This window comes from Cryptomeria japonica, chromosome 11, assembly GCF_030272615.1.
Source record: "Cryptomeria japonica chromosome 11, Sugi_1.0, whole genome shotgun sequence".
In the NCBI taxonomy this organism is placed as follows: domain Eukaryota; kingdom Viridiplantae; phylum Streptophyta; class Pinopsida; order Cupressales; family Cupressaceae; genus Cryptomeria; species Cryptomeria japonica.
Window position 1 is genome coordinate 545,757,517 of NC_081415.1, and position 15,212 is coordinate 545,772,728.

Consider the following 15,212-nt stretch of genomic DNA (forward strand, 5'->3'; position numbering starts at 1 on the left):
ATAGTTTAATTATTATCCTTAACAATAATGAATATTGTAACAAAATAATACATCGAGCTCTAGAGAAATATAATTGTAGTCATTGATTTGTTTATACTCTTACATTAAAAACCTTCGATGTTGATTCACCTCTTTAATCCATTTCTATTATTTATATGAAAGAATTGACATAGACCAATTAAAATTTTAATTTCATGAGAAAACATCAAAATAATTTAAGACTTTAATAACTTTTACATAAGAATCACCAAACAATTTTAAGAAATGATTATCATATATGTTAAAAACTAAAAATGAATTATCTAATAGTAAACATACCAATCTCATGTTCAAAAATATATATTATTGTTTATTTAGAAAATTAAAAAATAATGGTACCACAAATGATAACTAGTACTACTTAATGAGATAATATTTGTATTTAAATATTATAATTAATATAATTTATTTTATAATAGAATTTATCTTATTTTTTATATTATATTCTTATAATGAAAATTTTAATAATAGCTAAATTATTATTTTTTAAATTCTCAATAATTCTCTAGCTTATTTCTTTTCAATTTAAAAGCACATTTATTTGAGTTCTATGTTGTCAAATTTTATGAAATTATTGTTGAAGATAAATTTTGATTCAATCTATTAATAACATATATAGTTATATCCAAAAGATGTTATACATTGACATCAACCTACATATAATTATAAAATATATAATTATAAAATAACTTAAATAAATAAAACAAAAAATAACTCTTAAATAGATATTTAATAACTCTTCTAAGTAAATAAAAATAAGATAATTCTTAAATAACTCTAAAAGAAATTAAATATATAAATAAAAATACTCATTGCTGGGACAATATCCAATATTAAAATAACTAGCTATGAGAGGAGCTAATTACGAACTGGCTGTAATAGAGAACACGATACAATGGCCACTGTAAAAGTTGATTTGTTCATACCAAACAAAGATAACAACATAATTATATTAAATTTAAGAAATTTCTACAATTCATAATGACTTGTGTCTAATTCTTCTAAATGTGACTGTACAAAATCAAAATCTACATTGATCAAATCCAGAAAAATTAGACAACATAATTATATCTTCATTGATACTCTCACTATTGATCTCTACCCATCTCACAATGATTTGCATTAACGCAGTTCGATACAGTCGGGAACAAAAACACTCTGAATTGGAAATTGAAGAGTACTTTGGAGAACATATGGCAAATCTTGGATAGAATGGAAGGTTTCTCGATACAACACTTTTACAGGGCTGTGGATGCGCTGGCCAGTCACACAATTGATCAAATTGAGGATGCAATTATAGTAGATGATTCGAGTGTGGTGTCATCTCAACCTGCAAGAATAACCCAAGTTGGAATGGGAAAAACCACCATTGTGAAGTACAATTGGGATGAGTTGGTGCCTCGTCTACTTATCTTTGTTTTAGTAAAACCCCAACAAATCATTTGTGAGTCATGTGATACAGATTGAGAATAATCTTCTCCGCTCCCATCCCGAATTGGGAACTTTATTTGCAGACCTCCCATCACCCAAAGAATATAAAAAAGAGTAAGATTTCTCTAAAAGAAATCTTTTGTGCCTGCAACGGTTCCTCTTTCTCAGTACAACTTAGTAGGTTGCTTTGTATTGGTTCTGATGATTCGAGGAGCGCTCTTATAGCAATGATCAGCTCCAATGATCATTCTTTATTGAGAATTTTCCCTCAAACATATTGGGCATGCTGGGTAGAAGTAGAGCGCTGCAAATTATGTTCAAAAGAGGTTTCAGGAAACTGCAGTGGAGGCTGTGGAGGGAATCCTTTACATCATGTTTAACAATATGCTCGGTTGTATGATTCAGAGGATAATGATAAAGGGGAAGGATTTGTATAATCAGTATTGTTTGGTTGTGAAGTTCAACAGTCATCCTTGGTCAAGATTCAACAAAGTTTTTATAATGTTTTTCTTGTTCTTTTGTCTCTTCGTCTGTTGAAGATTTTGTATATGTATTCAAAAATGGAAAATTGTATTAGATGATTAAGAATTTATGTAATTCTGTATTGTGAATAAAAAAAGATAATACCCTATTTTCTGTGAAAGTAATTATAAATTGGTGAACCACGTAAATCTGCATGTATGAGTATAATTGTTGTGTGTAAATTCTTGTTATCTCTGTTTTTCCAATTGCTAGTTGGTGTTTAATATTAATAATGATGAAGGGGAAAGTTTTGTATAATCAATATAATTCAAAGAGTTAATATTTTTTGTTATAGTCAGTCACAAACATGATCATTTCTTTATGAGAGATTTCCCTCAAACATATTGGACATGGTGGGTAGATGTAGCAGGGAGAAGTAAGGCGCTGCAGATTATGTTCAAAAGAGGTTTCAGGAAACTGCAGTGGAGGCTGTGGAGGGAATCCTTTACATCATGTTTAACAATACGCTCGGATGTATATGGGAAGGTTCTATATAATCAATATTGTTTGGTTGTGAAGTTCAACAGTCATCCTTGGTCAAGATTAAAAAAACAAAAATATCGTTTTCTTGTTCTGTCTCTTCATCTGTTGAAGATTTTGTCTATATATTCAAAGATGGAACATTGTATTAGATGTATATTTTTCTGTGAAGGTTTCAGGAAACTGCAGCGGAGGCTGTGGAGGGAATCCTTTATATAATGTTTAACAATACGCTCGGATTTATGATTCAGAGGATAACGATGAAGGGGAAGTTTCTATATAATCAATATTGTTTGTTTGTTAAGTTCAACAGTCATCCTTGGTCCAGTTAAGTTCAACAGTCATCCTTGGTCCAGATTAAAAAAAAGAAAAAAAGAGGGGTTTTCTTCTTCTTTGTTTCTCTTTGTCTGTTGAAGATTTTCAAAGATGGAACATTGTATTAAATGTATATTTTTCTGTGAATGTAATTATAAATTGGTGAACCACCTAATTATAGATTAGAATAGAATATTTTTAACGTCTACAAGATTAGCTACAAATCTAATATATAATTTATTATGGTTAATTTGTAACTTCTTTCAATTTTGGAGAACATAATAGAATAAAAGATTTTTAATGTCTGCGAAGTCAAAGATAGATAGGGGAAGAGCACCAGTAGTTGAGCATGTACCAATTGTTGTGAGGGTTGTTGATACCTTTTGTTCCAAAAATTGAACAAATAAAATCTATTGTTTGAAACATAAAATATCAATTTTTGTTAGGAAATGTATCAATAGTTGTTAGGAAATGTACTAATATTGTAAAAAGTAACCAATCAGGTGATGCCATATCAGCTGCACAACTATTGAGACCTCTTTTGCACGCCTATTGATCTATAGAATAGCAAACCCCGTCGTTTTTTCTTTTTGAAGTGCTTGTTTTCTATTAATCAATTTGATAATGAACTTGCTCATTCTCTCAACCCTCTCATCATTAAATGAATTCTGGAAATAAATTGTTGTTAAATTTCTTGTGCACTTGACCCAAATGTCATTGTAAGCTTTAAATTCTATAATAAAGTGTTTTTGTTTGTTTCAGCGACCCAACTTTACAAAAAAACACTTTCTTTCTTCTCATACTTCTTTTCACCTTTTTCATCTACCTTATTTAGACCAAAGATAAAATAAAATCTTTGCTTTCCAAATAAAATCTTTGCTTTCCAAGAAATATTGACTAACATAAAATTAAATTCCTCAAAATTATATTTCTTTTTTCTAAACCCTCTCCTCACGAAACAATTGAAATTAAATTGTTGTACTCCAATGTCATTGTAAGCTTTAAATTTCAAAATAAGACAGGTTTTTTACTTTTCAACTAAACTGACTGTACAAAAAACACTTTCCTTCTCCCAATACTTCTTTTCATCTTTTCCATCTACCCATTCCACACCAAAAATGATGCAAACTAATACTCCGGCCATAATAAAAATCTTTTAAAAAAAAATTACTCTGAATAAATTGAATTCCACAAAAGAACATTTCTCTTTCCCTCTCCCCCCTTTTTCCCACATAGACGCTCTTTCAACACTCAAGAACCAGAGCTATTACAAAAAAAGACCACCTTGATTCCACTATACTAATATTCTCATTTACGGCAATCAGATATCTCCTAAAGCGCTTTGAGACGCATTCCGTGACTCACGGAGGTGTGCAGCCAAGAAGAGAAGTCTTGTCACAATCTCTCTTAAGCTGCAGCTCCATTTTCCTTTCTTCATCCACACAGATCACCATCTTCTGATCTCGCCTCAAGTATATGGTCCAGCACGTTTCAAACCGACAACCACCAAGTAGCATTAGTGGGAAAATAGGGAAGAGACGATATATATGTGAAGGTGTTCGTATTGTGAAAGTTTCAAGCTGCAATGTGTTCGTACCAGCCGTTTGCCTTCGATTCTTTTGTATTGCCTTTTGCGTTTATGGACTAAAAGTCAAGGGAGTCGTACAATGGTCTGTCCAAGATTTTAATAAAATTAATGATTTGACAGCGAGTCTAAACAAATATTGCAGTTCTGCCATAACTTGTTTACTTCTGTTTATTTATAAATGATCAGATAACGGACAAACAAATTTAATGAGAAAAATCCATGCTACAATGGTGGGCCCCGATTCATCAGACACTGCCTTCCAAATCCACATCTACAGGTACAAAGTTAACGGTGAGATTGTGCTGATAGAGGATGGATCCTCCCATCTCGACGATGTACTTCCTCTCGCGAGGAGCGAGCACCTTGTTGTTTCCTTTTATTTTTATTTAATACCAGTTTTACTCTGAAATTCTATCTGTATAAAATTATTCTGTTGCTACCTCTCTGCCCGGGTACTCTTGCTTTGCCAATATCCATACTCAGATTCTTATTACTAATGAACTTCTATTAATTTTCTCATTATGTTCTTTGGCAGTCTTCAATTTAAGGATACTTACAACAACATCCTTTCAATTTAAGGATACTTAGAAGTTAGAACAACATCCTTCCTAGTGACTTAAGGGACAATTGAAGATATGTTTGCATCTTTGAATTGTTGTGGTGCAATGTCCAGAGGGAATAAACAGTCCCAAACTACTGTTGGGGAAAGTGGAGAAGGTATGAACTCTGTAATATTCCACTTGAGTGAAGTTGAATAGGAGTTTTCTGTTGTTGTATTGGTTTAGACTGTTACTTTTATGATGCAATCTTCGCACAGATATTCTTCCTTTTTGTGTATACTAATATATAGAACTTTCTCTGATTTCGCGTTCAAGAAGATTTCTCTATCATTCAAGGTGTTCATGTTTTCTCCTATAAGGATCTCACACTGGCAACAAAGAATTTTCATCCAGGCAACCAGATAGGCGCTGGGGGATTTGGAACTGTGTACAAGGTATATTCAAACCTGGAATGTTATCAGAAGAAAATGTTCAATATTCAGGATGTATCTGATTTGTGCATTTTATAGACAGATAACTTGTCAATTTTGTATTCTGTTGTGGTGTAGCAGGAAATATAAATCGATTTGCGTATAACTGAAAAGGCTCACCAAATCCAAGAATATTCAAACGATTTTATTATTTGGAATTGTTTCCTAATGTTTGCCAAGCTTAAATTAGTGCATGGGTGCCTAAGTATACAGTTACTCCCGGTGTGGGTATGCAGCACTCGGTGTGAAATTCCAAAACCTAGCCATGCCGGTGCCGACCATTAAAAAATGGGCAGGCAGGGTAACATTAAAACTGAGAACATCAAAGTTAAAAGTAGAATCTTGGACTATAATTTTTAATGCACCGTGGAATATGACCCAGCTAGTCTTTACGTGTGCAGCGATAAAAAAAATTATGGCTTCATTTCTGATTCGAGATTATTTTTCATTAGTTTTTACAAATTACAAAAACTTCAGCCAATAAAACTGTCGTATCAATAAAAAATTTAAATTGAATTTTTATTAAAAAATACCCGAAAATATTGTTTCTTTTATTCTTTTAAGCCTCGGCACAGTTTTAAGAAAAACAGATGAATACAAAGGTATCATGGCCACACGCAGGGACCAATAAATGCAACATCCAAACTGTTTTAAGAACGTAAATCATATTTACAAATTCCTGTAACTGTCATACGAAACCGAACCTTGATAAAAATATGGTAGACGGGCTATGAATCAAGACAAGTCAATTTCTTTTTACTGGCTGAGATTCTTTTCTGGCTGTAGGTTGAGGCCTTCCAGCTTTATTTGTCAGATGTTTGCTGATATTTTTTATTTGTTGTGAATAAAACAAAGATAAGAATGATGGTTGAGAATAAGAGAGAAAAGATAATTTCAAGTTGTAATTTGTTTTTTTATAATTTTTAATTGTATATATTATATTTTTATTTTTTTAAATTAAGTAAAGATGAAATTTTATAAGGATTCAAATTCATTTACAGAATGAAAAATAGATATAGCATTGAAATTCCATAAAGTAATAGAAAGACAATACCATAGACTGACAAGAGGAAGATTGCAAATCAACAATTAAAAATACAACACTAACAATATGAAAGAACATGCAAAATGTGAAAGAGACAACAAACACAGATCAAACTGCCTAGAAAAGTACTAGTCAGGTGGCTTAGAGCCATAAAATTCCAGAGAACCCTGAATACTAACATTAGTTCTATCTATTAAAGTGCTAAAGCAGATTTCCTTACATTTCTCCCTTTTTAAGGAACTGAACTTAGAATTAAGATGCATCAATGTGCTTCTTAGAAATCTTGAGCTATAATGACCCCCGGGGCTACCATTGTGCATTTTTCTTTACTGAGCTTAGAGTTAAGATACATCAATGTGCTTCTTAGAAATCTTGAGCGATAATGACCCCCGGGGCTACCATTGTGCATTTTTCTTTATGTCTTGACTGGAGATGGCAAGCAAAGATAAGGCAGGATCACTGTTGCAAGGCAAATAGAACCTGCAGACCTCCACTAAGTTTCCTCTACCGTCTCAACAGTCCACCGAAGGGCAGTCAACCACATCAGTGTCTTCTGTCCTACGATTTCCAACATTATTCTTCTCCAAGAAATCCACCCCATTATCAACTTAAGAGGAAGACAAAAGCCTATTTTTTCCTTTTCTTTTCCAAGAATTCTATGGCGTCTTATTGTCCTGGCAAGCAGCAGCAAAGTGACCAAACTAGTGGCACTTTTTAACTTTTTTGGTTTTACATCTGTATTCAATGTTTCAATGGGATGTTTGCTCTGATTAGGATAGAAAATATCTAATGCAGTGGGCTGTAGCTAGCACGTCTAGGATGAAAAAGGGGGTGCACTTTTCACCCACACTTGTATATCGAGTAAATACTAAAAACGTGTTTTGGGTGAGCTAATCTTGATCAGTATGCACACCAAGTAACTTAAATTTTCAGTAATCATAGGTCAGATAATTTTCTAAAAGGTCTTTGTTTGCAATCATAACTATGTTCTTAGCTCTTTGCGGTAAATATAAATTATTAATGGTTATGTATGGTGTTTATCCCTTTCAAGTTTCTGGTACCAACAGGCATATACCTATTTGCTTTTAGCAAGATAAGAAGACGTGATACTTTACACCATTCATAAGAAATATTTTGCACCTTTCATAAGAAATATGAGATGGAATATACACTCGAGGCAGAGTCAATTTTGTTAGGTTATATGTATTGTGCATAATGTCATCATCTTCAAACTTCAAACTTTTCAAATTTCATCAAGTAGTGCCAATTACATGGATGGAGAAAGATAGGATTAGACACCTTCTTTACAACTTTTTTCTGACGGAGAACAAGAGCCCATATGTTATTGAGAAAAGCAACTCAACATTCCAAAATAGTACTCATCATGCTCACATGAAACCAAAACCTTGATGAGATAATTGATTAGTTACCTGTAGATCCAGCATTAATTTATCCCCACATTTCTAACCTATATAATAATACTACTAATGAGCATAAATTTGTAGGTATACATATAAATACAGTTTTGCTTTAGGTATTTCATTTATTCCACTGATACTCCTCTTGATTTTCAGGGAGTCTTGAAGGATGGTACAGAGGTTGCAGTAAAGAAGCTTTCTGTTCAATCAAGACAAGGTGTCCATGAGTTTTTAACCGAGATAGAAACAATATCTGCAATCAAACATGAAAATGTTGTCATGCTACATGGGTGTTGCGTAGAAGAAGATCATCGAATTTTGGTGTATGGATACCTGGAGAATAATAGCATTTCACAAGCCTTATTCGGTATAGTTATGATATTGAGAAATAATGTTCATTGTTTCCCTACTTCAAGTAGTTGTATGCTATTTGAGCATGTGAAAATAGATTAATTTTAGAAGATGGTATGCAGGGTTTGGCTATGTCTGTCTGGGTGCTTGTTGCAGAAAGATTAAAAATGTATTTTTAAAGTAAGGAAAGAAAATGACAATCTTAACTGGCAATACAAGGAAGACTTCTGTGAAAATGACATTTCTTGCAACATGTCAGGTTCCAGTAATGGTGCAATAAACCTGGATTGGCAAACAAGGTCCAAGATCTGCATTGGGTCTGCACGTGGTTTTGCATATCTTCATGAGGAAGTTACGCCTCATATTGTGCACCGAGATATTAAAGCTAGCAACATACTCCTTGATGGGGATCTCAATCCTAAGATTGCAGATTTTGGTCTGGCAAAACTTTTCCCAGATAATATGACACATGTCAGTACACGAGTTGCTGGAACACTGTGAGTGTTGTTTACACATTGTCTTAAATAGAAGTGAAGCCTAAAAAATAAATCTCGTTATCAATTAATTTAAGTTCTATCACAGGCTTATTTATTTTTACTCTATAATTCTCATTCTATCATACTTTAATTTCGTCATAAATATAAGATGCTAAACCACCTATAGAATAAACACTCTATGTAGGAGGAGCTTAGTTTTTTAATATATAGTTATGCAAGCAGCAAAATGCATGAAAGAAAACCTATTCTATCAATGTAAAGACTTCCAATTGATTGTCTTTTGTGGTTCTCTCCTGGCTAGTGGTTATCTGGCTCCAGAATATGCCATGTGTGGGCAATTAACAAGAAAGGCAGATGTCTATAGCTTTGGGGTACTTCTACTGGAAATTATCAGTGGCAGAGTCAATATAAACACAACACTACCAGTTGAAGAGAAGATCCTTTTGAAAATGGTAACGAAAAGATGTCTTCCATTTGTGATTCCTTGCTGCTTGTGAATTTTAGCATCTGAATTTTCTTTTCAAAATTATCCTCCAAATAGAAATTCCAAAAGATGAAATGTTAAGTTGTGATGCTAGGAAAAGTGATAAAAAAAGTAGTCCACGCTTATTAAAAGATAGGAACTTGCCATTTGTTTTTAAATAGGATTTCTGATTCCATCAAGTGTTATTGATGACTAAAGTTGCGAGTCATAAAATATGATTTAGTAGTAAAAGATGCTTGTCCTAGATACCAAGAATGGAATATATTTTATCATAAGCACTCTGGCTATTATGATGCCTGGGCAATATCTAAGTTTAAAACTGTGCTTCAAGACGTATGGGCAATTCTAGGCACAAAAATTCAGCATTTATATGGTAGGGTATTATTTGACAAAAAGTACATTCAATATCAATTCACCTTTCTATAAGAAAAATTTAACTAAAGATAATATAAAGTTACCCATTCCTCTAGATTTTGGAAATATTAACTAATTTTTTATCGAGGATCTTTCACATATCGATTCCTGCTTCATATGTCAGTTAAGTAATAGTTGATTGGCATGCCAAATGGCAAAAATGTCACATAAACTGAAAAGCATTTAACTAAAGTACTAAGGGATTGTAGAAATTTCTTTTTAGTATTGGTCTTCGATTATGAAAATTTTCTACATTTTTTCTCTTTTGTTAGTCCTGCCTAGAACTTCATTGCTCATTAAATGACATACAATTTAAGCATTACAGAATTGAAAATAATATAATCTGAGCTGAGATTACTTGCATGGAAACGTGCTATTTGCATCAACCTTCCATCATAAGCAGCAGTTGGAAGCTGATGATTGTAAGCTGAGGATATGTCTGGATCACACTTTATTATCCATATAAACAATATAAACCTGCACTACATACTTACAAAGCAAGTAAATACATAAGGATAGAGCAAAGTAAGCATATTCACAGAATCACAATTACAGAGTAAGAGAAAGCAAATTCATAAATAAGCCTAAAAAAATCTCAAAGAAAACAAGAGATTTAGATGGACCACCATTTATCTAACTAGGGAGACCTACATTATATGCAGCTGGGGTGCATGAAAACTCTCAAATGCTCTACTTGTCGTTTTCAAATTTTAAATTCTATCAAAATTTATCTACGTTACCTCTTCATACTTCAAATTCTGAAAAAAATTGGAAAAAAAGAAAAATGGAAGAATGAAACTTACCTCTTTCAAGGTTGAAGGAAGATACTTACCCTAGATTGAACCCCTTTTCCTTCTATTCCTTCAAACCCTCTTGCTGCTCCAAGTTTTTTCTACTCACACAAATGACCAAATGAGTAAAATGAGTCAATTATACACCTTTAGGGCAAGCTGGGAGATAGCCCACAAAGGAAAAAAAAAATTAAAATTTGCAAGTTTTAAGTGGTTTTTAAGTCAAAAAGTGTCCCTGCCGCGGATGTCGAGCCGTCCCTGGGACAGTCAAGGGACATCTCAAACAATTTATCATTGAAGGCACAAAAATGTTTGAGTATATGAAAGACTCAAACAATTTCACAAGCACACATCATTTTGAAAGAGGGGATGAAGAGCAATAGGCTAGTAGTGCAAACAACATAATGGTCTCCATGTATCTCACCTCAACTGCCACAACAATGTGGTTTGTGGTGGGAGTGCTGCTGGTAGTGTGAAGCCATCCTGAAGAATTTACCTTGCAAGGGAGAAGGTGATCCATGACATCATCTCAAGTGTTTTCTAGTGATGGTGTTTCCTATAAAGCTGTTTGTATGTTAGTCACACTAACGTGATGTATTTCTTGGGGAGCTAGAGATGGAGACCATGGAGTATGTGATAAAAAAGAAAACCTTACTATTACTTTCCTTTGCTTATTAAGAATGTAGTATCACTAGCATACCTATATTTAAAAATATTAATGTAAAATACACTGAGAGATATCTTATAATGGAAGAGATCATCTCTTCTAAAATAAATGTGCTCCTAAAATACGGTCTGTAATATGATGTCCTAAAATATGGTAAAAGATCATACCACCTATCAGAACACTGACTGGTACAAGGCCAACTACATGCCGATGCCATATCCACATCACCATACAAAATCTACACAGAGTTGAGGGAGCAGATATAAATCAGCATGCAGAAGCAATCAATCCAACAATTCAGTCCCATGAAAGAAACAAAATTACAACAGATTTCGCAATAAAAGAAGACAATTACTGTGGAAATTGAGCGTAAGAAAAATAAATGCATATGGCTGGGAAACCATTATGCTTTTGCTTGAATGATGTCCTCTTTACATTACCATTTTTTCTTGTAGTACCTTAGTGAATGAGTAAGGGGTCAATTAGAGGTGATTTCTTCGCTCATTTAGAAGCTAAGGTCTTGGATGAGATTATCAGAACGCATATGTAAATTACTTCTATCAAGGGAATTCAGTCTAACCCGTAGTTGATACTCAATCCTTAAAGTCTGTATGTTGTTATGAAGGATGAAGATGAATGGAATGTAAAGAAAAAGGCGATGGTCTCAGTGAACTGTCATATGCGTCTCTTGTGGGATTATTGTCAAGACATAATGAAGGTGGTGACTCACTTGTAGGTTCCCCACTCTCAATGCGGTCCTAGAAGTGGTGAGTGATTTTATCTCCCCAATTCTAGGAAATAATGTGGTGCAAAGAGCTATCAAAAAAAAAGTGTATGGAATTGTTAATGGTGTTACGATTTTATAGCTAGCAAGTGGTGTCAACAATATTGTACGGGTCTCATCCCTTATTCAGGCCATGGGGGTAGTGGAGTTGGAAAGTGAGATGTTGACGAACCATAAGGTGTTGATGGTGTTTATGAGCCTTGGTCCTTCCCCTTACTTGATGTTCTTGTGTAGGAGTTTTGTATTCTAAATTTATTGTGTTTTATGGATTTCATGTCTGCTCTCCTATGGTGTGGGACACTTGTTTATTTTTGCACTTGATATTTAGTAATTTATTGTTTTGGGCTTTCACTTGGCTTCAAAAGGTGAATGGCTTTAATAGTTGTTGCACAATTGTTTCATATTTACCTATTTTTAAGTTTATTATGGTATTATTGTGGTAATATTTTCTAATCTTTTAGACTTATAGGATGGGGCCCCAATTGAACCCCTATAAATTGTTTTTTTAATCATAAATAATGATAAAGATACATGATGATGGAAAAATACCTAATAAGTCATACATTTCTCATGATATTTGATAAATATCCTCAACCAGAAGAGTCCATAAGGCAGCCAAAAAGTGCACAGCAGAAATGGCCTACAGCTTCATGGATTTTAGTCAGCTAGACACTGGATATACAAGGGAATGCTAAGTATCATTGTACTTCTATTAGAAAATGTCATAAATATAGAACTAATATATGATTTCCATGCAAATGCAAGGATGTAATTTATAAAGTTCAACACACTGACAAAGAAAATCCCCTCAAAGAACCACTTACAATTAACAAAGGAATTAGATAGTTTGGCACAGTAATGAGAAGCATCAGAGCTATACCAAAATGGATAATTACCAAGCAGCATTAAAGCATAAAAAGTGTTTATGTCTCATGCAAAAGAAAAAATTAGTTGCTGCAAATACAACATTTACTTAAGCTGCCACCAGCCAAGCCAAGGTTTGGTATGTAAGAGCTTTCAAAAAACTCTTGAGCCACGAGGGCTAATGAATGATTTTGATTTGGATTTCTAACATGTTTTTCAGTTATCTAATATATTAGGTATGTTAGCCATGGGTATGAAGTTTTGCTAGTTTATTAAATGCACCTTATTGGTTGAAAACAACAATACAAGCGTACAAGGGTCTCTACAAAATTTGATCTTTGAGAACAATATATATGGCACATTGAGATTGTAGTCTCATGTCATGTCCTCTTTTTGAGCTGAGGAAATAATTTAATTAAGCTTCCTAAAAAGTAGCTTAAATTTTATAGAAGGAAACTTATATTTTATTCTTAAATTATAAAGTATCGCAAAGTGATATTATAAAGTGTTTTTCTTAAAAGAGGGCCTAAATTGATGTCACTAGAACAAGCTGACAGATTGAAATATTAAACTAAAAGAAAAAGAAATTCTAGAGGCTAAAAATAGCAAACGTGTACATAAAAGGAGTTGGGATTGCATTAAATCATCTATTATTATTGTTATCAAACCCTATTTCAGAGCTTAAGCATTTTGTTCATCTCCACAATAAGGACAAAAACTATTTGGTGCAAAAAGTTGGACAACAAAAGCCCTCAGTTTCTAGTTGAGACAGGTCCATTCAAGAGTCAAGTTTGACCTAAAAGATTGCAGTATTCTAGTTTTAATTTGGAGATGAGATTTATAGTGAGTTTGAATGTTTTATTTTACTATATATTAGATCAAGTGATCTCTAGGAGGATTTTTTTCAAAAGCACATCTTTTTATTATGGGGGGCAAACTCTTAGTGGCCATACTACCCTGAGTTGCAACCGTACTAATTCTTACCTAGTGAAACAGCAATATTAAATATTTTGAATGATATAAGGGATTGAAAGGGAAAGTTGGTCATATATAAGGAAGGGTGATTCTTGTAACTCTATTTCATTGACTTGGTAGCCACCGGACATATGAAAAAGTGGTCATGATTTTCGTAATAAGGGAACTTTAATATATGATGGGTCACCATACACCTTGAAGGGGATTTTGGATGCCTACTGGCTGTTGCACCATCAACTATGAAAGGAAGGTGTTGGTTATAATTTGGGAAATATCTTTGGAGCTATTGTACTATGGTGTAAATATTACACAAGTAATTGGTTAAAATAGAATGAATTAGTTGAATGATCAAACAATCATTTATAGATTACAAAATGATCGATGTTTCTATTAAGAAACAAACAATAATATAAACAAAATTAGAAACTACTAATATTTACAATATAACACAATATTGACCATTAAATAACTGAATAAAGATATTATTCTAATACACTCCCTTAATGGTCAATCTATCTACTACACCAAAGAACCCCCTGAACTTTACAAACTTATCCGGATGTAGGGACTTGGTGAGGATATTTGTAGTCTGGTCCTTAGTAGGAACGTGCTACAAATCCACAGATCCATCTTCAACAAGCTTGCGAATGAAGTGACAATGAAGCTCAACATGCTTGGTTCGCTCATGGAAGACTGGATTTTTAGCGAGTTTGAGCACCACTTGATTGTCACAAAAGTGGGGTGTAGGACTTACTTGAGACAATTGGATGTTTGAAAGCATCCTTCGAAGCCAAACTGCATCACAAATTGCTTTGACTCTTCCTCAATATTCATCTTTTGTTGAGGAGAGAGCTACGGCGTGCTGCTTCTTACTGGTCTAAGTGACAACACCTGTGCCTAAACTGAAGACATACCCAGATGTGGAATTTTTGTGATCAACAGAACCTGCCCAATCTAAATCTGTGTAACCGATGAGTCTAGGATCTTTGACCCATCCATAAAGGATATCAAAGCCTGATGTACCCTTGACATAGCGCAAGATCCGCCTCGTTGCAGCCCAATGATCTGATGTAGGAGCTGCCATGAAGTAGGATACGTAACTCACTGCATAGCTCAGATCAAGTCTAGTGGAGGTGAGATATGTTAAACTACCCACTAGTTGCCTAAAATCAGATTCATTCTCTACTGGAGAACCGGATTTGGCCAACAACTTCAAGCCTTTCTCCTTAGGTGTAGATGCAAGTTTGCAGTCCTGCATTCGAAACTTGTCTAGTAGAGCCATAGCATATTTGGACTGAGAGATGAAGATGCCATGAGACTGCTGCCAAACCTCAACACCTAGGCACTAGTGCAGAAGCCCAAGGTCGGTCATGTCAAAAGACTGGTATAAATTTTGCTTGATTCCTTGAATCAAAGATGTTGAACTGCCAGTGATGATCAGATTATCAACATAAATAACCAAAATGATGATATCACTACCACTAGTCTTGACATACAAATTTGAGCCAAAACGACAC

The 15,212-nt window shown here is 33.8% G+C and overlaps 1 protein-coding gene and 1 long non-coding RNA gene across 12 annotated transcripts in view; one reads left to right on the plus strand and one right to left on the minus strand.

The window, feature by feature from the left end:
• Positions 1–3,892: 3,892 nt before the first annotated feature.
• LOC131051506 (cold-responsive protein kinase 1) overlaps positions 3,893–15,212 on the plus strand; it is a 73,627-nt gene continuing 62,307 nt past the window's right edge. The window contains exons 1-7 of one of the 7 annotated variants that reach the window (XM_059213987.1): positions 3,893–4,457; positions 4,562–4,652; positions 4,911–5,092; positions 5,251–5,369; positions 8,025–8,235; positions 8,479–8,716; positions 9,018–9,168. In XM_059213987.1, the coding sequence (XP_059069970.1) occupies positions 5,011–5,092; positions 5,251–5,369; positions 8,025–8,235; positions 8,479–8,716; positions 9,018–9,168 (801 nt within the window). In that variant the 5' untranslated portion in view covers positions 3,893–4,457; positions 4,562–4,652; positions 4,911–5,010. Of the gene's footprint in view, positions 5,093–5,250; positions 5,370–8,024; positions 8,236–8,478; positions 8,717–9,017; positions 9,169–15,212 lie in introns of all 7 variants that reach the window. The other 6 variants (XM_057986068.2, XM_057986066.2, XM_059213986.1 and 3 more) reach the window with 6 other exon arrangements.
• Positions 9,163–15,212, minus strand: part of LOC131051508 (uncharacterized) — a 68,014-nt gene continuing 61,964 nt past the window's right edge. For 2 of the 5 annotated variants that reach the window (XR_009107127.1, XR_009107130.1), the window contains exon 3: positions 10,114–10,506. This is a non-coding gene — a long non-coding RNA (uncharacterized LOC131051508). The other 3 variants (XR_009107128.2, XR_009107131.2, XR_009107129.2) reach the window with 3 other exon arrangements.